The sequence below is a fragment of the Odocoileus virginianus genome, chromosome 22 (genome assembly GCF_023699985.2).
Source record: "Odocoileus virginianus isolate 20LAN1187 ecotype Illinois chromosome 22, Ovbor_1.2, whole genome shotgun sequence".
Taxonomy (NCBI): domain Eukaryota; kingdom Metazoa; phylum Chordata; class Mammalia; order Artiodactyla; family Cervidae; genus Odocoileus; species Odocoileus virginianus.
In genome coordinates, this window is record NC_069695.1 from 27,913,984 (window position 1) to 27,936,945 (window position 22,962).

The 22,962-nt window shown below is 41.4% G+C and overlaps 1 protein-coding gene and 1 long non-coding RNA gene across 7 annotated transcripts in view; one reads left to right on the top strand and one right to left on the bottom strand.

Annotated features, from left to right (window-relative positions):
• LOC139030387 (uncharacterized) overlaps positions 1 to 3,196 on the top strand; it is a 64,574-nt gene extending 61,378 nt beyond the window's left edge. The window contains exons 1-3 of one of the 3 annotated variants that reach the window (XR_011482751.1): positions 195 to 700; positions 893 to 1,044; positions 3,100 to 3,196. This is a non-coding gene — a long non-coding RNA (uncharacterized lncRNA). Of the gene's footprint in view, positions 1 to 194; positions 701 to 892; positions 1,045 to 3,099 lie in introns of those variants that run through there. The other 2 variants (XR_011482749.1, XR_011482750.1) reach the window with 2 other exon arrangements.
• CHST9 (carbohydrate sulfotransferase 9) overlaps positions 1 to 22,962 on the bottom strand; it is a 280,158-nt gene that overhangs the window by 11,272 nt on the left and 245,924 nt on the right. For all 4 annotated transcript variants that reach the window (XM_070452777.1, XM_070452775.1, XM_070452778.1 and 1 more), the window contains one exon: positions 15,878 to 15,915. In XM_070452777.1, coding sequence (XP_070308878.1) covers positions 15,878 to 15,915 — 38 coding nt within the window. The remainder of the gene's footprint in view (positions 1 to 15,877; positions 15,916 to 22,962) is intronic.

Sequence of the window (22,962 nt, forward strand, 5' to 3'; positions counted from 1 at the left end):
TATTTGGCTAAGCATCTGCCAGACCCAGATCAGATTTGTCCGTGTCAGCATCTCTGAGTGCCACACACGCCCCTCTCTGGCTTAGTCGCGGGCAATATTTGACAGCTCAGCTTTACTCAGGGATGCCTCTTCAAAGCCCGCTCCAACCCTCTCAGTCCAGAGCGGGCGACTCACCCTTTGGTGCTACCGTGGGCTGCCTGGGCCCTGTGCTAGAAACAGAGGTGGCCTGGGGCACCGGATCTGGCCGGGGAATCTGGGGGTGTGACAAGAGGGATTTCTTTTCAGGATTTCAGGCTGAGAAAGAATGCAAAGGAAGACTGGAAGCCATAAACTCACAGCAAAGCAGGACAGAGAAACAAGAGGATAGAGTGGGTTACCTTAGGAGGGGGTCAGAGTGAACAAATGATGGACAAAACAAAGTGATGATCTATCTGATCCAGTGGACAGCGGTATGGATGGTCTTAGCTCTCCACGCGTGGTGCATAGGTGCATGCTCAGTTGTTTCCGATTCTCCGCAACCTCAAGGAGTGTATCCCTCCAAGCTCCTCTGTCTGTGGAATTCTCCAGGCAAGAATACTGAAGTGGGTTGCCATTTCCTACTCCAGGAGATCTTCCTGACTCAGGGATGGAAACCGAGATGCCTGCATTGGCAGCCGTATTCTTTACTACTGTGCCACTGGGGAAGCCCTGATCTCTTCAGGTATTAAGATAAACTTTATCACCATTTTATGAATATTATTTCATTAATAATAAAATTTGAAGCTTTTTAGGGGGTTTCCAAAAGACGTAGTTTCTCCTGAATATGACAATTTGATTCAAGATGTCACTGAAATGGCTGCTACAACGTATCAGTGGCCATAGCCAACTCCTTCGGTCTCCCTTTCTTCTCAAGGCCAGGTGTGAGCGGCACTGGTCCCGATCATTTAGTCCGAGGCTGGGAGCTTTCAGTCCGGAATACCTCATCCTCCAGAGCTGGGACGGAATGAGCTCCTGCTGGACTGCGAGGATCACGGAGGGGCGCCTGCCCCCTACAGCCCAGCCTTGGTAACTGCAACTGTTCGAACGTGGGGAGGGAGGAACTGGAGACAGTCCAACCCTTCCCGTTCCTTTCTTTAGGCAGAGCCCCAGACCCGGGAAGCAGCGTTTACCAGGGGAACTGTTTCTTCTCCACCCATTACAGAATCACTTGAACCCCTGGGACAGCAATCCCACTGGAAAAGTAGCAGTGACACCAGTAGGGCTGGTGATGATGTCCAACCACACTCCTTATATGGAGACACTGATAGACAGGATTCTGCCTAATCTACTTACAGAGACACCGCTCTCATCAAGCAAACAGGCGAGCATAATTCTCTAAAGGTCCTTCAGACACCGCATCATTGCCTCCCTCCCCTTGCTATGATTCTGTAATCTGTTCCTTGGAAGGAATAAACACATGTTGACATACCTTGTTCAGAAACAATATCACAGTCTATTAACTCCGTTATTCCCCACGCCAGAGAATACTGCTCACGGCAGGAGGAAGGAGGTCTCAGGCTTCACGCTGGGGATTTTCTTGGGCCCTCCCATAACTGTAGACACTAACAACTAGACTATAGCCAATACTGTAACAGGATGAAAGTGGATGGATGAGCATCACTCACTTCTGGACCAGTTATCAGACCCATGGGAAGACTCTCTTGCATTACCTGAGACTCATATATTGAGATTCCTAGGTCCAGACCATGCTCCCTCCTGAGTAAGGAAGGATGTATTTATACCAAGTGGCAGGGGGACTATGAGAGCCCCAGTCTCTTTAGTTGAACCGGACCTGCTGGACCAAGGGAAAGGATGGGTGGTGGTGGTGGTGGTTTTGGGATGAATATTGTCGGAGGGCTTCACCTGTGTCAAGTGCTGCTCAAACAAGTGCATCCTCACCCCAACTCTTGTCAGGAGGTCATGTGCACATTCCCATGAAACTTACTCAGTATCTTAGAGCTGGCAACTCCTAGAGCTAAGGCTAAAATCCAGGCTTGTCTGACTCTTGTGTTTGTCATCATACAGCACATGTTTACCCCACAAGGCTCTTGGTGCCACCACATCTTTATTTAGAAGATGATGGAATTTCCTTGCTCTGAGGTCCAAGTGAATATTATCTTTTGTACTGAGCTACCCTGAGGTGGCCAGATGTCAGCTTCAAATAGACTGGACAGTGGACATTGCCAAGCCTTTGATTGCTTCTCTTCTCCAATTTGAATTAGATAAGTTGGGTACCAAGAACTGATGCTCTAGTGGACAGTCCCAAATAATTAGCATGGTTGAGTGGGTCCTGGGCTCTTGCTTCTAGAAAACTATGATGTAACCATGATGCGGCCTGGACTTTGGGTTTCCTGTTATGCTGCATAAAGTACACAGAGACAGTGATCATCTGCTTAGCTTTTATGTCTCAGAATGAAGCTCCTTATTTTTACAGCATCTTTATTTCCTCTCCTGCTTCTACACTTCTGTTAGACACACCTATCCAGGCTTGGTGGTTTTGGAGGGGTCACGTCTTCACTCCATCCCTGGTGGCCTTTTTAAGCAAACTTATTTTATATTATTGCATTTCAGTGACTGTAAGTCTGGGAAAACACATGCTGAGCTGTGTGCCTGGATCAGGGCTGAAAGGAGGAAAACAGAAAGTATCTTTTAAATCCTGATAGACTCCCAGTGACACTGGTCCCCATGGATTTTTATTGAGACACTGGCTCTATGATGCCGTCTCCATTAGGATTTATACGTTGGGGATAAATGTCCACTTCTTGCCATGAGTAAAGCGATGCCTGAGTGTTGAGTCTCGGCGTCTTCTACCTCCTCAGACCCATCAGCAGGATTATCTCTCCTCCGGACCCCAGCATAGAACTCATTTTCAGCCAAGTCTAGTTTCCATGTTCTAGGTTAATAATTTATTAGATGGTTGGCCCCAAAGACAGAAACCAGAAAGCTTTGTGTATTGCATTTTGGTTAATTTCCTGGGGGTCCTATCGCCCTCCGGGTAGTGGTCTGCAAGGTAACTGCTATCATTCTGATCTCATCTCTTACCTACATCCAATTACTTTCCTGTTGGGTGTCTTCTTTAAGGTATTTCCAGCTCCCAGCCCCGCGTGGTTACAGAATGAGGAAGATAACCATGGAGGCCCATAGGGGCTCAGAGCACTTTGCACAAAACCCCTGCGTGCCAAGGTAGGTTATGAGACACACATTTCACACCCCTTCAGCCAGACAACTTGTGAAATGGGAGGGAGACCAGTTTTTATCCTATTCATGCTTTACTGGTAACTTTCAGTTGACCTTAAACCAGTACTTTCTATCAAATCAACCTCACTCACTGGAATAGGACAGCTAACCAATCAATCTGGGGTAGTTGACTCAACCTGGGGTAGTTTTACTACCCCAGAGTAAAAGAGACAATGATACTGATTTTATGGAGTCATGAAAAATAAATGGAACAAATACACAATGCTTGCCATGTACACAATCTTAGACAAAAGGCTGAGAAGTGATCTTCCATGTGGTATATACTCATTAAATGTGACTTTTAACCACAACTTTTGTTTCTGCCAAGAGAATCATCCTCCTGCAGTAACTCTGGGGACCTTGCATTAATCCCTGTCTCAGATTGTCAATTTGCTTCCCACTCCCAGACACCAAATATTCATTTTTTTCTCTAAACTGTTCATCCTCACTATCAGCATATCACTTGTGCGTGTTTGCTCGTTCGTGTCCAACTCTTCGCAACCCCATGGACTGTGGCCCACCAGGCTCCTTTGTCCATGGGATTTCCCAGGCAAGAATACTGGAGTGGGTTGCCATTTCCTCCTCCAAGGGATCATTCTAACCCAGGGATCAAACCTGTGTCTCCTGTGTCTCTTGCACTGGCAGGCAGATTCTTTACCTTAGACACATTCTCCCCCCGCCCCCAGACTATTGGCGTAGCCTGCTGGCAGAATTAAGTGATGCATTCATTTGATGAATACTTATTATAATCATTTAATATGTGCCCTGTTTAATGGCACTGGCGACAGAGGACCAGACAACTTTGACACGGGTCCTGTTCTCAGGATACTTATATTCTTGTGAGTGAAGGCAGATAATGAACAGATCAATGAACAAAAGTTTTGATGATGATATGAGTGATGTAAAATAAAGACTGAAACAGAGATGTGGTAGAGTGTGAGTGGCAGGAAAGTGGGGAGACCCCATGAACTAGGGCTCTAGGGTCTAGATCTATTTGTGGAGAAGCCACTCGAGCTGAGATCTGAATGCCAAGAAGAAACCCCGGATCTGGGAGTCGAGCATTGCAGACAGGGTCAGTGAGGGCAAAGGTCTTCCAAATAGGAACGAGGCCTGGTCAGGCAGAGGGACAGAAGGTGAGCCAGCGTGGTTTTTGTGTAAGTGAGAAGGGTCCAGGCTTCCCTGGTGGCTCAGTGGGAAAGAATCCACCCCACCAATGCAGGAGATCCGGGTTCGATCCCTGGTCCGGGAAGATCCCAAATGCCGAGGAGCAACTGAGCCCATATGCCACAACTATTGAGCTTGTGCTCTAGAGCCCAGGAGCCACAACTACTGAACCCACGTGCTGCAGCTACTGAAGCCTGCGCCCCCTGGAGCCTGTGCTCCCGCAACAAGAGAAGCCACCACAAGAAGAAGCCCTCACACTGCAATTAGAACGTAGCCCCCCCCCTCCCCCCGCCACAACTGGAGATAAGCCTGTGCAGCAACGAAGACCCAGCTCAGACATAAATAAATAAATATATATATATGTTTTTAAATTAAGGGCTCAAGAACACAAGATAACATCAAAGAGGAGGGCAGGACCACATGCCATAGGAGCACCAGGTCAAGGAGAATTTAGGATCCAGGTCATGGAAAGGAAGTAGGATTTTATCAGAGATGTACTATGAGCCACTGGAAGTTTTAGATAGGAGGATAATATGTTGTGATGGACAGTGTATGAAGCTCAGTCTGCTGGCCAAGTGGAGAATGGACGGGGGCTGCAGAGTGGAAGAAGAGTAGCTTGGAGGAAATTGGTAGCTGCTATCAGAGGCGATGGAGTCAAAAGGAGAATACAGGATGTAGTTTCAAGGTCCTGCATTGATTTTCCTAATTTTCTCAACTCCAAAATTTTCAGTGTCACCACTTTATATTTTCTGCTGAATCAAACCTGAGAAACTTTGGTTTTCAAGATTCTCCCCCGTTCTTCCCTGGCCACTTTTCATGGCTTGTTGACTTCACCAAACTCTCACACTGCCTACATTGTGTAGCTAATAAGCAAGGGAGTAATAATACACTCTCTGTGCAGTGTTGATGGTGTGTTCGTCTTCTCTCTCAAGACATAAGTTCCCTTTAGAACAGGCTCTCTGCTGATCCTTCCCTCTGCATCTTCCATCATATTTAGTACTGCTCTAAATGCAGGGTATGTGTGGAAACTGCTTACTGATTGATGAAAAACACACATCACAAGCATTCGTTTCTTCAGGATTTCTCTTGTATGAACAGGGGTGATTATCTGTCAATATTCATTGCACCATTGAGCCAATATGCAACACATGAATCATCTCGGAGATCAGCAGATGAAGCTTTCTTGTAATCTTTCCATTTTGCTGAGATAATTTCACTTGCTTCGGAGTTTATGAGGCCATAAGTGGCTCCCATCTGTTGATGAACATATTTCTAAGAGTCATTTAGTCTCAAGTATGAAATACTTGAGGGGAAGTTAAATAGTAACTTTTATATTCAGTGTCATCTTAGTAACAGAACCAAGATTGGAAGCATGTGTTCAATTTTGGTCTTTCATTTTCAAAGCTTTCGGTCAGGCAAAGAATTAATTTCATTTGTTTACAAAGCAGATTATGCCTAATAAAATCTATTTTGTTTATGGTCACATTTTAGTCAATCCATTGCCTTAGCAAATGAGAGAAATCTGATTGGCTAATTAGTCAACATAGTAAATTTCATTATTCCACATCCACAGAACATTGGCCTAATTGAATTATCCAGTAATAGTATGACGGATATATTTCCTTTTAATACATTTTGAGCAAGGCTCAGACCAGTGATGAAATAGTGAAGAATCTTGTTTATTCCATCCTTGTTTTGATGATCAACCACAGAATATAACATAAGACTTCTGTGGATAATAACTTTTTCCACATTAAGGGAAATAAAGCAAGGTAGCAGCTTTCACTGGGATCCTTACTGGTATTCTGAATTTTTACCAATTGTCTGTGCATCTTTTCCTTCCTGGAAACTTGTTCTTTGGTAAGCACTACTTTACAAAAGAAAGTTTCAATAGAATTAGTTTTAATTTATGCATAATCAAAGAGATACTTTTGATCATGTTCTCTAGTTAGAGGTAGAAAAACTATCTCAGATACTTTCTTTCACTCCTGAGGTTCTAATGAGGACTATCTCCTCAGCAAAACACAGAGACACATAAAAGTCTACAAACAATATCAGAGTTGCCCATGGGATCTGCTGTGAGGGACCAAAACCATTTATATAACATGGATTCTACAGAATTTGCATTGTATTAATGAAACTACTTGTTATTTTTTTCTTTCTGGGCTTATAGAAATATTTATTGTTGTCAAATGTTGTAAATAGTGAAATTCAAACTGATAAAGACAAAAAAGGATCATAATTTGTAAATACAAAGGAAAGAGCCATTTTAGCATCATTATAGGGAACAGAACTCAACTTAAGCTGTCCATAAACATTATCTTTAATCTATATACATTATAAAAAATTTCTGATTCCTTGATCACTATTTCTTAAAATACATCTTTATGTACACAAATTTTATTCAAAATGATGACTACTTAAGTGCCTCTTTCGCACAATTCCAGAATATATCAAGTTTTCACTTGAGTCCTTCATTCAGTGTTTTATCATGAGAAGAAAGAATAATATGGATAAAATAGTTTAAAGGTAGATTTAAAACATGTTGTATATGAGAATGTATACTCAAACATGATGACAAATGGACTCTTCGGCCCATCTGATCCTAGCTTTAACCCAAGAAGTAAGAGACTTTCTACAGGGAGGAGGTGTTTGAGTTTCTGAATGCTGATGAGTCTCCACTAACTGTGCTCCTGACTTGTAGAACGTGGTTACTGAGGTTAGTTGCTATGTGTTGAGGAAAATCCCAAATGATGGTGTGGACCATTTGGCTCATAATATCTGCTGAGCTGAAAAACTGCAGTTACCCAGTTAAACTCATCTTCAGGTATGTGTGTGCATGCTCAGTCGCTTCAGTTCTGTCCAGCTCTTTGTGATCCCATGGACTGTAGCCTGCCAGGCTCCTCATCCATGGGATTTCCCAGGCAAGAATACTGGAGTGGGTTGGCATGACCTCTTCCAGGGGATCTTCCCTACCCAGGGATTGAACTCGAGTCTCCTGTGTCTCTTACATTGCAGGCAGATTCTTTATCCACTGAGTCATCTGGGAAGCCTGCATCTCTAGGTACAGATGCTAGCAAATAGGAAGGGGTATGATTAGAAAACTCAAAACAGAGGAGGAAAAACAGGAGAAACAGACTGACTAGAAATCCCTTCTGGAATCAATTTCCCTGGACTACTGAGTGATAGCATCTTAGGTGGTAAGATTCATTTACACTAGATGGTAAATTCACTGTTTTCATCCTTTTTAATAGGAGCTACATTTTCAGCAATTTCAGAATCCATATTTTCTCACATGAGTACATAGACAGTGACACATTATGACTAGTAGTGAAGAATGTATGAAAGAGTTTTCGGAAGTAAAGTACTTTTCTGGAAAATTGAAGAGCAAGAGAAGATTTTATAGTTGTTGAGAATACACGTTTCTATTTCAATTCTTGTTTTATGTCCATGATAGTTTGGTCTGGGCTCCGCTGAGGAAAATTGCCAATGGGCAACAGATTATCCCAATGTATACTTTTTTTTTTTTTTTTTGCTTTTAATCTCTTTTCAGGTGGCAAATAGCTTTTCTCTTAGACTAGATCATTTGATTTTTCACTTAATTAATTAAAAAAGTAATTTAATGCTCATCAGGAGCCCCAGAGTGAGTACGTGCTCATCTTGATAGTTAAAGCACTTAAAAAGAAGTTTTTAAAAAATGACCTACCATACCATAAATGTCTGTATTCTAGAATCTCACAACCAATTGCTTCGGTACTGGTGTTAAAACTGGAGTACTGCTTAGGGTGGTCATATGTGGAATCATCTAATTAATAGAAGAACTTTCAGAACAAGTAATAGGACAGCACATTAGCAAAGAGAAAGGATTTCAGAATGAGATTCATCCACATAGATTCAGATTCCAGCTCTGCCACTCATCACCTGTGTGCCTTTAACTAAAGACACTTAAAGCAGCAGAGAACAGTGGCTGGTGCTTACATGGTGGGTTGGACTGCCTACTTCCACCCTTGATCTCGGGCAAGCCACACAGCTTCACTAATTTTGACTCCTTGGATTTGTACTTGCCTCCCAAGGTCACAGCTGTGAGGTTTAAATGAGAGAATTTTATGTACAATGCCTGTGCACAGGAAGTTCATTAAACAATAAATCATGTTACTAACTAACACTGTCTTCAATTGCGTCCAACTCTCTGTGATCTCAGGGACTGTAGCCCACCAGGCGCCTTTTTCTCCAGGCAAGAATGCTGGAGTGAGTTGCCATTTCTTCCTCCAGGGGATCTTCCTGACCCAGGGATTGAGCCCACACCTCTTGCATCTCCTGCATTGGCAGGCAATTCTTTTTTTTTTTTTTTTTAACCACTAGCGCTACCTGGGAAGCCTAATAATTATGTTAAACATTGTTATTATTCACTTAGTGCTAAGCATGGCAGGACCTGAAAAATTACTAAATTTTTCAATGGTGTTTCCACCCGTTGAGAAAGGAGATTAAAATACTCATCATCCTAGGCTTGCTATGACAAATAAATGAGTGACTAGAGCAATTCTTGGTCACAATTATTCAGAAGAAATCTAAATGTGAATGATCTTGAGTGAGAACAGCTGAGTGAGAATTATCTCATATCTGAATTGCTAATAGTTCTCGTAGTGTCGCTAATAAACTGTTTTCCTTATTCCAATCAGTATTTTTTCCTATTGGTTTTCATGCTTTTAAAACACCTGAGGGCTGTCTTCTCTTCTCTCTGTCTTGACAATATTGTTCCAAAGACTATATTGTCTTTTTCCATTAGACATCCTTATGTAGTGTTTTAACTTTCTCAGCTTCCAATAAAAGAGGCGAGTGCAAGCCCTTTGACATTTACACCTGGGCATCTTCTTGATGTGAAGCCTTCTGACCTTTCATAACACCCATCTTTCATAAATGCTTCTTTGTTAACCACCATTAGTGCCACCACTTTTGGATCATTTCAGTCTTGCTTTCAGGTATTTTAAAAAAGACTCATAAATTGGATGGCTTTTTAAAAGCACAACTTCCAATTCTAGAAGGCAATCTTAGAAGAGAATGAAGGGAATGGGATCTTTACCAGTTCCATTAGCACTGAACCTGCCAAGAGAGACACTCTTTAGGTCAAAGTTGTCTCCTTGAGTGCATGGCCATTTTGATAAGAATAGTGCAAGGTAATGTAATCCCACTTTAAATTTAGAAGTTGTAAAGTTCACACCACTGAAAAGGCCGCAGTGAATGACAGTGCCATGCTTACATTCGAGAAAAAAATCTCAGGGGCCAAGTCTTGATTCAAGCAAATGTTCAGTATTCTCCAGGCAGTTTTGGGATGTGGAAATAAAGGTGGGGTCCCCTTGCTCTTTGAATCTTTTATTCCCCAACTGTGTGACTATCATTTGTAGAGACCATGGGCAGCCTTAGCTGTGCCTTCTGTTTTTGGGGTAGATTCCTTACTTGGGAGGCAAAGGACAACACCTGGTTTCTGCCTTGTAAGAGTCAATGGCACTTGCCTTGTAAGAGTCAGTGTAGTCTGCCTGCCTCCAGCAGTCTCTCTGGTTTCTAGGATAATAAATTATTGAGTGAAAGAATTTACATTCCACCAGCAATTGGTCAGATGCTTAGGATATAGTGAACACAGAAATGAGCCAAACATGATTTCTTTCCTTTGGTACAATACTGTTTTGTTACAAAATCACATAGGAATATCCATAATTAGAATATAGAGTAGAAAATGCAAGGACCTATACCAAAGGGGGAGAAGGCAATGGCAACCCACCCCAGTACTCTTGCCTGGAAAATCCCATGGACAGAGGAGCCTCGTAGGCTGCAGTCCATGGGGTCACAAAGAGTCGGACACGACTGAGCGACTTCACTTTCACTTTTCACTTTCATGCATTGGAGAAGGAAATGGCAACCCACTCCAGTGTTCTTGCCTGGAGAATCCCAGGGATGGGGGAGCCTGGTGGGCTGCCGTCTATGGGGTCGGACAGAGTCGAACATGACTGAAGCAACTTAAAAAAAAATACCAAAGGGGCAGAAAAATAACAGGAACATGGAAGAAGGAAAGATTACTCTTAGCTCTGAGATGAGGAAAGCTTCATGGAAAAGGTGATACTGGTATGAGGTGCTGGAATACGAGTAAATGTTGTACCTGCAAAGAAAAGGGTGGGTATATTGGTGGAACAATTTAAAATAGGACATGTTAGCCTGGCAGATCAGTCCATGGAGCTGAGAAAAGTCGGACATGACTGAAGCACCCTAGGACACACGCATGCATATTAGCTTTATACACAGGAGAAGAATGGGAATAAGTCTAGGGAGGCAAGGGGCATGCTCTCCAAAGCAGATCACAGGGCCTTGGATAGGATTTTATCCTATAGCTGACAGGTGAGTGGGTTCCATCTTGGCTTTTTATTGGAATCACATGTTGAGTTTTAAGTTGTAGATGTCTGATTACTATCATATCAATAACATTTATGGGTCCTAGAGCAGGAGGATGAATGGAAGCCCATGCACTGTATGTCTAAATATTCAGAAGTTTTACAGTAAGTGATACTCAAGACTCTGCCTTAGTTTTTATCCAGGGTCTGCAGTCTGTCCCAAAAGATCACCTGGGCCTGGAGGCTAAAGAAGCCCCTTCTCCCTGAGGTTACCCTTCCACAGGGGTCTGAGTGGCCCTTGGTCCAATGGACCTTCAGGAGGAGAGCGGGGCAGAAACTGGACTCAGCTGGGGACTCCTAGGCAGCGTCTAGATCTGTTGCCACCAAGGACAGGATGACTCAGGAAAGTTCGTTAGGTTCTGGGAAGGGCAAGTTCTGTCACCTCGTGCCTCACTTTTCTGACCTGGGAGGGTCAGGAAGCTCTAAGTACCACCCAGAACTATCCCACCCACTGCACCCCCCTCCCAGGCAGAGGGGAGGGCGGAAGAACCATTATGGGAGGACCGCTGTCTGCCTATACATCCTCCCACTTCTGGGGGGTTGAGGGTGGGGCGGCTACCTGGAAACCGAACCAGCCTTTCTGTTTCTCTGGTTTCAAAGGACACAGGGTAGATATTGTTATACTGAGTGAAGCAAGTGAAACAGAGAAAGACAAACATCATATGATATTACTTATATGTGGAATCTAAAAAAATGGTACAAATGAACTTATTTACAAAACCAGAAACAGAGTCTCAGATGTAGACAACAAATTTATGGTTGCCAGGCAGGTAAGGGGAGGGAAGGGATAAATTAGGAGATTGGGATTGCCACATACACTCTACTATGTATAAAATAGATAACTAATAGGACCTATTGTAGCACAGGGAACTCGACTCAATACTCTGTAATGACATATATGGGAAAAAAAAATCTAAAAAAGAGGGATATATGTATACCTAGAGCTGATTCACTTTGCTGTACAGCAGAACTAACACAACATTGTAAACCAGTAATTAAAAAAAATTGTAAATCAACTATACTTCAATAGAAGTAGGAATCTGCCTGCAACGCAGGAGACCCAGGTTTGATTCCTGGGTCGGGTTTGATTCCTGGGTTGGGTTTGATCCCTGGGAGAAGGGAATGGCAACCCACTCCAGTATTCTTGCTGGGAGAATTCCATGGACAGAGGAGCCTGGAAGGCTACAGTCCCGGGGTCACAAAGAGTTGGACAGGACTAGGAAACAAAGCACAATATAAAAACAAAGTATTCATTCTCCACTGGTTCTAATGATCTACTATCCAAAAGGCACAAACAGAAAGTATTCCATTTACTACAGGTTTCAACTGCCTCCTATATAAGAAGGCAATTTTTAAATCTTAAGTCAAAAGGCTTTATGTATTCCCATTCTGGTACTAACCATTTTCTACTTTGATTTGGAAGGTATTCTGGGTAGTATTTTAAGGTATTATCTTTAATCTACCATAGTCGAAATTATGGGGAAATCTACAGATTTCATCTCTACAAAGCACATTTTTCAGAGAGGAAATCATGGCAGTATTGAACTGCCAAAGGGACAGCTGAAAAAAAAAAAATGGGTCATGCATTCATCTCATTCTGCCAAGCGGTTCACTGCTCATTTTTGTCCTCTTCTCGTAAACAAGCTGCGTTAACAAGTTACTTGAAAAAAGCATACTAATTTCCCCAGTGAATTACACAGGAAAGAATCCAGCGTTCCCTCCAGAGAGCTCAAATAGTTGTTTGTTCTCTGAGCTCAGGTGTGGTAAAATAGCCATGGGCTAAAAATGCATGCTGGATATTAGCCAGCAGGCAAGAACTTCCCCTCTGCTCCAGTCCTGATTTCTCATGTTGGTGTGCAGCTTGGAGATTGCTTAATGGGGAAAAAAAAAACCAAAAACAAAACCAACAACAGGACTTGATTTTCAATTTCAATTTAATTACACAATCTATAGTGCCTAGTGGGGAAGGATTTCGGGGCAAGATTAACGCGCACCAGTGTTCTATTTTACATTCTTTTCCGATAAAGAACTCTGTATTGATTAGCCAGAGTGAGTATATAGACATTGTTTTATAAGAGTCAAATTCTTTGGGTATCAGAAAGGGAGTGTGGATGAAGAAGGACAAACTTCCAGTTATAAAGCAAATAAGTCTTGGGGCTGTAATGGACAGCACAGTGATTATAGTCAATCCTATCATATTGTGTGTTTGAAAGTTGCTAAGAGAGTAAACTCTGGGATTGCTGATGGACAGGGAAGCCTGGCGTGCTGCAGTCCACGGGGTCGCAAAGAGTCGGACACGACTGAGCGACTGAACTGAACCAAAGAGAGTAAACCTTAAAAGTCATCACAAGAAAAAAAAAATATTTTGTAACTTTAGGATAGTGACAGATGGGAACTAGACTTACTATGGAGATCACTTCAGAGAATAAACAAATATGGAATCATTATGTTTTGTATATACTATACAGACTAATGTATGTAATCAGTATATCGCTAATATACTAATTATAACTAATATATGTAACTAATATAATGTTATATGTCAATTATACCTCAATTTAAAAATAATTAAAAAGGAAGTGACTTCATTTTAGCCCAAGAATACTGGAGTGGGTAGCCTATCCCTTCTCCAGTGGATCTTCCCAAGCCAGGAATGGAACCAGGGTCTCCTGTGTTGCAGGCAGATTCTTTAACAGCTGAGCTACCAGGTAAGTCCAACTAATATAATATACCTAACTAATATAATGTTATATGTCAATTATACCTCAATTTAAAAATAATTTAAAAAGAAGTGACTTCAATTTGTGGCTCTTTGACAGACTTTAGATAAATTAGAGTTATAAGATGGCTTTTATAAGAGGTATAAGATAAATTAGAGGTATAAGAGGTATAAGGCCTTCCTTGATAGCTCAGTTGGTAAAAAATCTGCCTGCAATGCAGGAGACCCTGGTTCAGTTGCTGGGTTGGGAAGACCCCCTGGAGAAGGGAAAGGCTATCCACTCCGGTATTCTGGCCTGGAGAATTCCATGGACTGTATAGTCCATGGGGTCTCAAAGAGCCGGACATGACCAAGCGACTTTCACCTTTAAAGATGCCTTTTAGAATTATATTCCCAGTGCATTCTTTTTTGTTGTTTATTTTGTTCTTTTTTTTTTAAAAACTACTTTTAATTGGAGGAAAATTGCTTTACAATGTTATGTTGGTTTCTGCCACACAACAACGTGAATCAGCCATAAGTACACATACAACCCCTCTCTCATGAGCCCCCTTCCCACCTCTGACTCTACCCCTCTGTATCGTCACAGAGCACTTCTGGTGTATTCTTGAGAGTGGGGAGCACCTCCCTATGTGCAAGAAGATCAGAAATTCCATTGTAGAATCAGAAATACCAGTTGGCAGACACTGACTGAACAATACAACTATCTGTCCTGAAAATGACTATATAACTAATACACTCAAGACCCTTACCTCTAAAGACTAAAGAATTTCACTCTTTTACTGGAACCGGGAGACATGATGCTTTTATCTGGCACCAAATCCATGTTTAAGATTATGAGTAAATATTTGGTGTTCTGTTTTAATGTCTGCATACTCTATTGGTTTAGCCAAGGGTACAAAAGAAAGAAAAGACAGGAAATGAAAATCTACCCCTGAGAAGAAGTCTTAATATATTTATTACCAACTGTTTTACCTTGTTAATAAAGAAAACAGTTCTCTTTATAAGGAAAAATGTTCCCTCTGTGACTTAAATAAACAAAATGGTAACAATGAACTTTACTGGTTCACTGTTGCTCAACCTCACCAAGCCACTTGAGTATATACAAACAGTTGAAATACGATGCTAAAGAGACTAAGCTCAATGAGCAAATAAATATTTGAGATGACTGACTTTAACATTACATGGGGATGGCATTTTCAAGTTTTTAAGATGGCTACGACTGAGTCATTATTTACAGTTCTATTCAAAAGCAAAATGGTACCCGATAAGCATTAAATTTTGCCTACTGAATTTGCAATATAGGATGTCAGTCAAATGAAAGGACAATTTTTTAAGCGGTGAATTACAGGGCATCTGGCACAGATTAGGTAGAGCTAGAACTTACTTCGGTTGGAATGACAATGGGAACCAGAATTGGAATTTATTTTGAAGTCCATTAGGAGGAGGCGTTGAAAACTGTACCCTTGACTGGTAGAAATGTAGATGAACCATTCTTCCCCTTACAAGGATGGGGTGCAATTTATGCCAGAGGAGAACAACAACGAGACTTGGAGATGTGTGTCTGTGAATGAAAGCTGGGTATATTTTGCTACAGGCCGGTGTCTGCGTCCCCTGGGTCTAGTGGCAGCATCGGGAAACACTACAGCCAGATTGGCCCATGGAAAGAGGGTGAGGTGGGGCAAGGCTGGTCAAACTTGGTTGGGATCTATGGCTGCATGCCTTAAACCCCTTAAGCTGTTGTACAGAATGACTCCATCTCCTGGTAAATATAAAAAATTAATAAAGAAAAAGACTGGATAAGAAAACAGTGAGGCAGGCAGGAAGGCACTGGCTACATGTAGGTAGAAATCAGAGACCAGATAGAAAACCAACTTGTACGTTTCCATGGCTAAGGCTTTAGTTCTTAACTGTTGGGGAGGGAATGACTGGATGAATTAGAACTTGGGAAAACCACAGAGGACAGTCACCTTAGTTAAGGGAGAAGTAGATAAAAGTATCTCTTCGCAGCCATGCTAGAATCAATGCAGAGGTCATGACATGCTCTGAGGGCTGCTTACATCAGAGCTGGCAGAGCCCATCCTTGGGAAGATGGTGTGGAGGGGAGGAATGAGGTGGAGGAGACAGGAAAGTGCACAATCACCCATATATGATCAATTGATTTGTTCTCAGAACCAGTAAGATGTGTATCGCTCATACCCAATAACTAGCAATGCCTCCTTTTAAAAATATTTACAAATAATTAATTATTAACATTTGAAGCAAAATTCTATATCCCAGTTTATGAGAAGTGAGGAAATACCTGGTTGGTGATATGTTCCTGGATTTTTTCTGTAGTCACTGAAAAAGAAAGCAAAAAGAAAGTCAGCATTAGTACCGGTCTTGCTCTTCTCACTCAAAATTCCAAACAGCATTTGTGGGCTCTCTGAGCAAGGATCTGTATCACAGTAGAAGCAGTTATGCAGAGTACATCAAGCTGGAATCAAGATTGCCAGGAGAAATATCAATAACCTCAGATATGCAGATGATACCACCCTTATGGCAGAGAATGAAGAGGAACTGAAAAGCCTCTTGATGAAGGTGAAAGAGGAGAGTGAAAAAGTTGGTTTAAAGCTCAGCATTCAGAAAACTAAGATCATGGCGTCTGGTCCCATCACTTCATGGGAAATAGATGGGGAGACAGTGGAAACAGTGTCAGACTTTATTTTTTTGGGCTCCAAAATCACTGCAGATGGTGATTGCAGCCATGAAATTAAAAGACACTTACTCCTTGGAAGAAAAGTTATGACCAACCTAGATAGCATATTAAAAAGCAGAGACATTACTTTTGCCAACAAAGGTCCATCTGGTCAAGGTTATGGTTTTTCCAGTGGTCATGTATGGATGTGAGAGTTGGACTGTGAGGAAAGCTGAGTGCCGAAAATTGATGCTTTTGAAACTATGGTGTTGAAGACTCTTGAGAGTCCCTTGGACAGCAAGGAGATGAAACCAGTCCATCCTAAAGGAGATCAGTCCTGGGTGTTCATTGGAAGGACTGATGTTGAAGCTGAAGCTCCAATACTTTGGCTACCTCATGCGAAGAGCTGACTCATTGGAAAAGACCCTGATGCTGGGAGGGACTGGGGGCAGGAGGAGAAGGGGACAACAGAGGATGAGATGGTTGGATGGCATCATTGACTCGATGGACATAAGTTTGGGTAAACTCCGGGAGCTGGTGATGGACAGGGAGGACTGGCGTGCTGTGATTATGGGGTCTCAAAGAGTCAGACACGACTGAGCGACTGAACTGGACTGAACTGAGAAACAGTTGTGATCACTTCAATACCTGGAATAAAAAAAAAGTCAAAACTGAAATTAACTACATTAGGCAAAGATAACAGAAAACAGAGTGGAAATAAATACCAGACGATGTATAACTCTGGAACAGAAATGGTAAAGAGATGAAAGAACTAAAGAAAAATTTGAACCACAGTCATTTGAAGATCTCCGAAAAATGACAACCTGTTCAAGCATAATATTAACACTGAACTCAGGGAATCTTGGGGACCAGAAGAGGAGATTTAAAGTGACAGATGGCAGAAGTGCTACTTTTCCTTGACTTATGAAGATGATAAAGACCTTCTTAGGTTTTGGTACTGCCGGAGACCAAGTATAAACCAACAATTCTATAAATGGTATCTTAGGACAGAAACATATCAGAGTAACGTAACACATGAAAAGCAACAGAGGGGTATAAATAATGAAGATTCTAAAATAATAAACCTCATACACTGCAAAAATACCCTAAGAATGATCAATATCATGTGTCTTAAATACAAGAAAAAAAAATCCTTAGGAATAATCAATAACCAACAAACCACCAGGAAAGAGAGTAAAGAAGACATCTGTGGCTCAGCAATTATGTGCTTGTGAATATCTTGGTGTGATACCTACAGTTTATTAAATGTGTCCTTTTAAAATTTTAATTATGATGATTGTGTAGTGACATGTGTTTGTAAAAAAGAATACAGACAGTTCCCCTGTACCCTTTACCCACGTTTCCCCACCAGTAACATTTGGATGATCTACATAGTATAATAATATCTGAACCAGGATGCTGACACTGACATAGTTGAGATACAGAACCTTTCCATTACCACAGGGTCCCTCATGTTGCCCTTTCATAATCACACCCATTGCCCTCCCACCCCTACCCTCTTCTTGCTGCTGCTGCTGCTAAGTCACTTCAGTCGTGTCCGACTCTGTGCGACCCCATAGACGGCAGCCCATCAGGCTCCCCCGTCCCTGGGATTCTCCAGGCAAGAACACTGGAGCGGGTTGCTATTTCCTTCTCCAGTGCATGAAAGTGAAAAGTGAAAGTGAAGTCGCTCAGTCGTGTCTGACTCTTAGCAACTCCATGGACCGCAGCCCACCAGGCTCCTCCGTCCATGGGATTTTCCAGGCAAGAGTACTGGAGTGGGGTGCCATTGCCTTCTCCGACCCTATTAGCTCCTGGCAATCTCTAATCTGTTCTCCATTGCTGTCAAGAATGCTGTATAAATGGAAACACGCGTTTAAAAACCTTTTGGGATAGGATTTTCTCACTCAGCGTTGTTCTCTGTAGAGTCATGTGCATTCCTGTGCATTCTTTTTTTCCCCAGAATTTCATTTTTTAATTGGAGTATAATCGCTTTACAATGTTCTGTTAGTTTCTGCTGTACAATGAAGTGAATCAGCTGTATGTATACGTCCATCCCCCCTCTCGGACCTCCCTCCATTAGCTTTTTATTGCTGAGCGAGGATGTACCAAAGTCTGTTCAACCATTCACCAGATGAAGGACATCTGGCTCATTTCTAGCTATTGTGAATAAAGCTGCTATCAACTTTTGTGGACAGGTTATGTGAACATAAGTCTTAATTTCTCTGGAATGAATGTCCAGGAGTGCAATTGCTGGGTTGTATGGTAGTTGCCTGTTTAGTTGTTGAGGAAACTGTTAAACTGTTTTCAAAAAAGGATGTAATGAATACATGGTATTTACCGGTGAACTTTGTTGTTGTTCGGTCAGTCATGTCTGACTCTTTGTGACTCCATGGACTGCACTACACCAGGCTTCATTGTATTTACTGGTCAACTGAGCAACCAGTAATAAGTATATCAGGAAATTTTACTAAGCGCTCACTCAGTACCAGGTCAGGTGATATATAGGATACACTAGAGGAATAAGGAGCCCAGAAAATGGAATGGCCCTTTTAAAAGTGGGCTCTTCCTCATGAAAATTTAAAAGTCTTCTTATTTTGTTGATTGTTTACTTTGCTGTATAGAAGTGCTTTTATTGCCTGCACTTTTGGTGTCATGTTCAAGAAGTCATTGCCAAAATTGATATAAAGGAGTTTTTGCCTATCTTTCCCTCTACTTTTAGCTTTTATATTTAAGTCTCTAATCCTTCTTGAATTATTAATAATTTTTTTGTATGGGGTAAGAAAAGGATCAAATTTCATGATTTGGCATGTGAATGTCCAGTTTTCTCCATTATTGAAGAGACTATTAATAGCATCATTTCCTCACTGTGTATTCCTGGCAGCTTTGCCAAACGTCAGTTGACCATATAAGTATGGGTTTTTCTGGACTCTTTATTGTGTTCCATCAGTCCATATATCTGTTCTTATGCCAGTGCCACATTGTTTTGATTACTGTAGCATTATAACTTATTTTGAAATCAGGACGTGTGAGGTTTCCACCTTTGTTCTTCTTGCTCAGAATTGCGTTGGCTATTCAGAGTCTTTTGTGGTTCTACACAAATTCTAGAATTTTTTTTTCTGTAAAAAATGTCATTGAGAATTTGATAAGGATTACATGAATATGTAGATAATTTGGGGCAGTATAAACATCTAAACAAAAGTAATTCTTTCAAATCATAAATATGAAATGTCTTTCCATTTATTTGTGTGTGCTTTAATTTCTTTCACCTGTGTTTCATAATTTTCAATGTATAAGTCACCTCCTTAAGTTTATTCCTCAAGTAATTTGATTTTTATCCTATTGTAAATGGGATTGTTTTCTTAATTTCCTTTTCAGGTAGTTTGTTGGTAACGTATAGGAAGGCAACTGGAAGGCTTCTGCACAGCAAAGATTGATTGCTCCAATCAAGAAAATGAAAAACAAACAAACAAAAAAAGAGTAGGCTCTTCAATCCAGCCACTATCACAAAATACCAGGGCCAATTTTGGAGTTTCTAGATAATAATTACCAATTTTCTTCATTTTTAATGGTACTACCCAATTGGACACTCTTGTTATGTTTCAGTATTTAGATGTCTTTTGTCAGATAATATGTAGAGTGTATAAAGAAGAGTGTTAAATGGTTTTGGGTCGGGGCAGGGGAAACCTGCCTTTTGAATTGGATCACCACTGTGGACAGCAAGAAGAGAGGGAAGAACATTCAGGAAAGAGAGAGCATTTTGGGTCCAAAGCAGGGAAGGGAAGTCAGCGTGGCCAGAGTGAAATAAGGGGGAGGTGGGGTAGTGTGAGATGAGGCTGGACAGACAGGAAGAAACACAGCAAGAAAGCTCATGTAGACAATTGTGGGGAGATTGATGACTTTCCTCAAAGTAGTGGGAAGTCAGTTATGAAGGGGGTGTAGCCCAGGGTGTGAGTAGGGCCACTGGAATGCCTTGGTCAGCTGTGCATTTTCAGAGGACCACTCAGGGCTGGTTGCTACCTGGAGAATAGGCCAGAGGTGATGTCAGGGGCGGCAGCAGCACCAGGAAATCTTAGCTTTGTTTCCTTTGGAACAAACTTTAATCTGAAGGAATTCCAGTGAAAAGTAAGAGGCCAAACAATCAAATAATCATAAACTAATCACAAAGTCCCCTGGATTCTAGAAAATGGAGTAGATGGTAACCTGACATCTAATTTACAGCTCTGTCATTTACTAGATTTAGGGCCAGTTACTCAATGTTCTGGTCTTGTCTGGTCATCTATAACAAAGAGTTACTAGTGTTTACCCCTCACCAGATTTGTGAGGATTAAATAAGTATGAATTTTGCATGCAAAGGATAAGAGAAAGACATTCTGGGGAGTTGGGACAGAAAGAATACCTCAGAGGCAAGGAGAGAGTGTATCTTGGTGAATCATGAGACATTCTGAAAATCTGAAAGTCAGCCCTGTCAAACTGGAGAGACAACAGTAAGGGCAAAGGACCAGAGGTCAAAAGGACCAGAAATTCACATAAGACCAAAGTGACTGGAGGGTAGAAAGGGAAAGGAAATGATTCAAGCACATTTTATCTATTGTGTGCTTTATTTCTAATCTAATGGCACTGCTGATCTGACAGGCTCTTTCAAATGTTCAGGTTTCAGTTTAACATCAAGACCTCACACCAGTCAAAAGGCCATCATTGAAAAAAATCTACAAACAATAAATGCTGGAGAGGGTGTGGAAAAAAGGAACCCTCTTGCACTGTTGTTGGGAATGTAAATTGATTCAGCCAACACTAAGGAGGTTCCTTAAAAAACTAAAAATAGAGCTACCATATGACCCAATAATCCCACTCCTGGGCATAAACCCTGAGGAAAGCATAATTCAAAAAGACACATGCACTTCTATGTTCACTGTAGCATTATTTACAGTAGACAGGACATGGAAGCAACCTAGACGACCATCAACAGATGAAGGGATAAAGAATTTGTGGTATGTGTACACAGTGGAATATTACTCAGCCATAAAAAGGAACAAAATTAAGTCATTTGTAGAGCTGTGGATGGACCTAGAGACTGTCACACAGAGTGAAGTAAGTCAGAAAGAGAAAAAACAAGAATCATATATTAACACATATATGTGGGATCTAGAAAAATAGTACAGTTCCAGGGCAAGAATGGAGACACAGACGTAGAGAATAGATATGTGGACACAGGGGGCAAGGGGGAGGGTGGGATGAATTGTGACCTTAGGTTTGACATATATACACTACCATGTATAAAACAGATAGCTAGTGGGAAGCTGCTATATAGCCCTAGGGGGCTCATCTCAGTGCTCTGTGATAACTTAGATGGGTGGGATTGAGGGGTGGTGGGAGGGAGGTGAGAGAGGGGATATGCATATATATGGCTGATTCATTTCATTCATAGCAGAAACTAACACAACATGTAAAGCAACTATACTCCAATAAAAAAAAAGATCTTAGGGGCTCTTCTCTGGTCGGCCCATCTCCTCTGATGATTCTTGATATCAGCCCATTGTTTATTTCTTTCCCAGCATTTATCACAACTTGCAATTATTTTGTCATTTGTATGCATGTTGCTTCTTTGCACATCTCCTACACTATAAGCATCCTGTGGTCAGGGACCCTGCCTATCTTGGTTTATTTCTTTTTTGTCTTGCTATTTTACGATTTGAGACTACACCACACAATCCCTAGTTTGCGAGTAAAAATTCGGCAATAACATTTTATTTACAAGATGAGACCTCTTATCAAGAAACCATGTTTAAAAATAGAGCAAGAAAAAGTAGTAATGATTTTTATGAGGGGGCTGGTTTTATTAAAAGTTTAAGAGCGCTACAAAAAGGTTTAATTTCTACATTTTATAGCAGTGGTTACTAACATTGAAAGAATGTGGGTCCCTTTAAAATATCATGACAATTGCTTACATTTTGTTACTTATTAAAATTCTTTTATGTACATGTGTGCTAAGTCGCGTCAGTCGTGTCCGACTCTTTGCGACTCCCACGGACTATAGCCCACCAGGCTCCTCTGTCCATGGGATTCTCCAGGCAAGAATACTGCAGTGGGTCGCCATGCCCTCCTCCAGGGGATCTCAATCCAGGAATGGAACCCAAGTCTCTTATGTCTCCTGCATTGGCAGGTGAGTTCTTTACCAGTAGCGCCACCTAAGAAGCCCCAATATTTTATGAAGTGTCTATAAATTCAACACTGCCTAAAAATGAGTCTGTACCTTTTAAAAAAGATCTATTTTCTTCCTGTGTTTTATTTTATTTTTTAGATTAATTTTTATTGGAGTCTAGTTGATCCATCTTATTCACTGCTGTATCAAGGGCCCAGTGCTGGCACACTCGAGGTATTCAGTGCAAATTTACAGAATGATTGACAGTATTTTCAGTCACGGCTGATTTGTATCAGTTCCCACATTTTAAGGGCAGCTGTTCCTGGCTCTTGCTCTCTGTGAAAGGAAAGGTTCAGGGGTTAAAACTCATTATATGAACCATATGAGTGCCTGAAGTTGACTACTAATAAATTCTGGCCCATACCAAACACTTGGTTTTGTGATAGCCACCATTTTTGTCTTAGTTCCCAGTTGATTTCCCAAGGATTTTAAAGTATCCTAGTAATAGTGATTATGTCTAATCTTCCTTTTCCCCTCCTTTTTTTAGATAACATTTATAGTAGCCTAA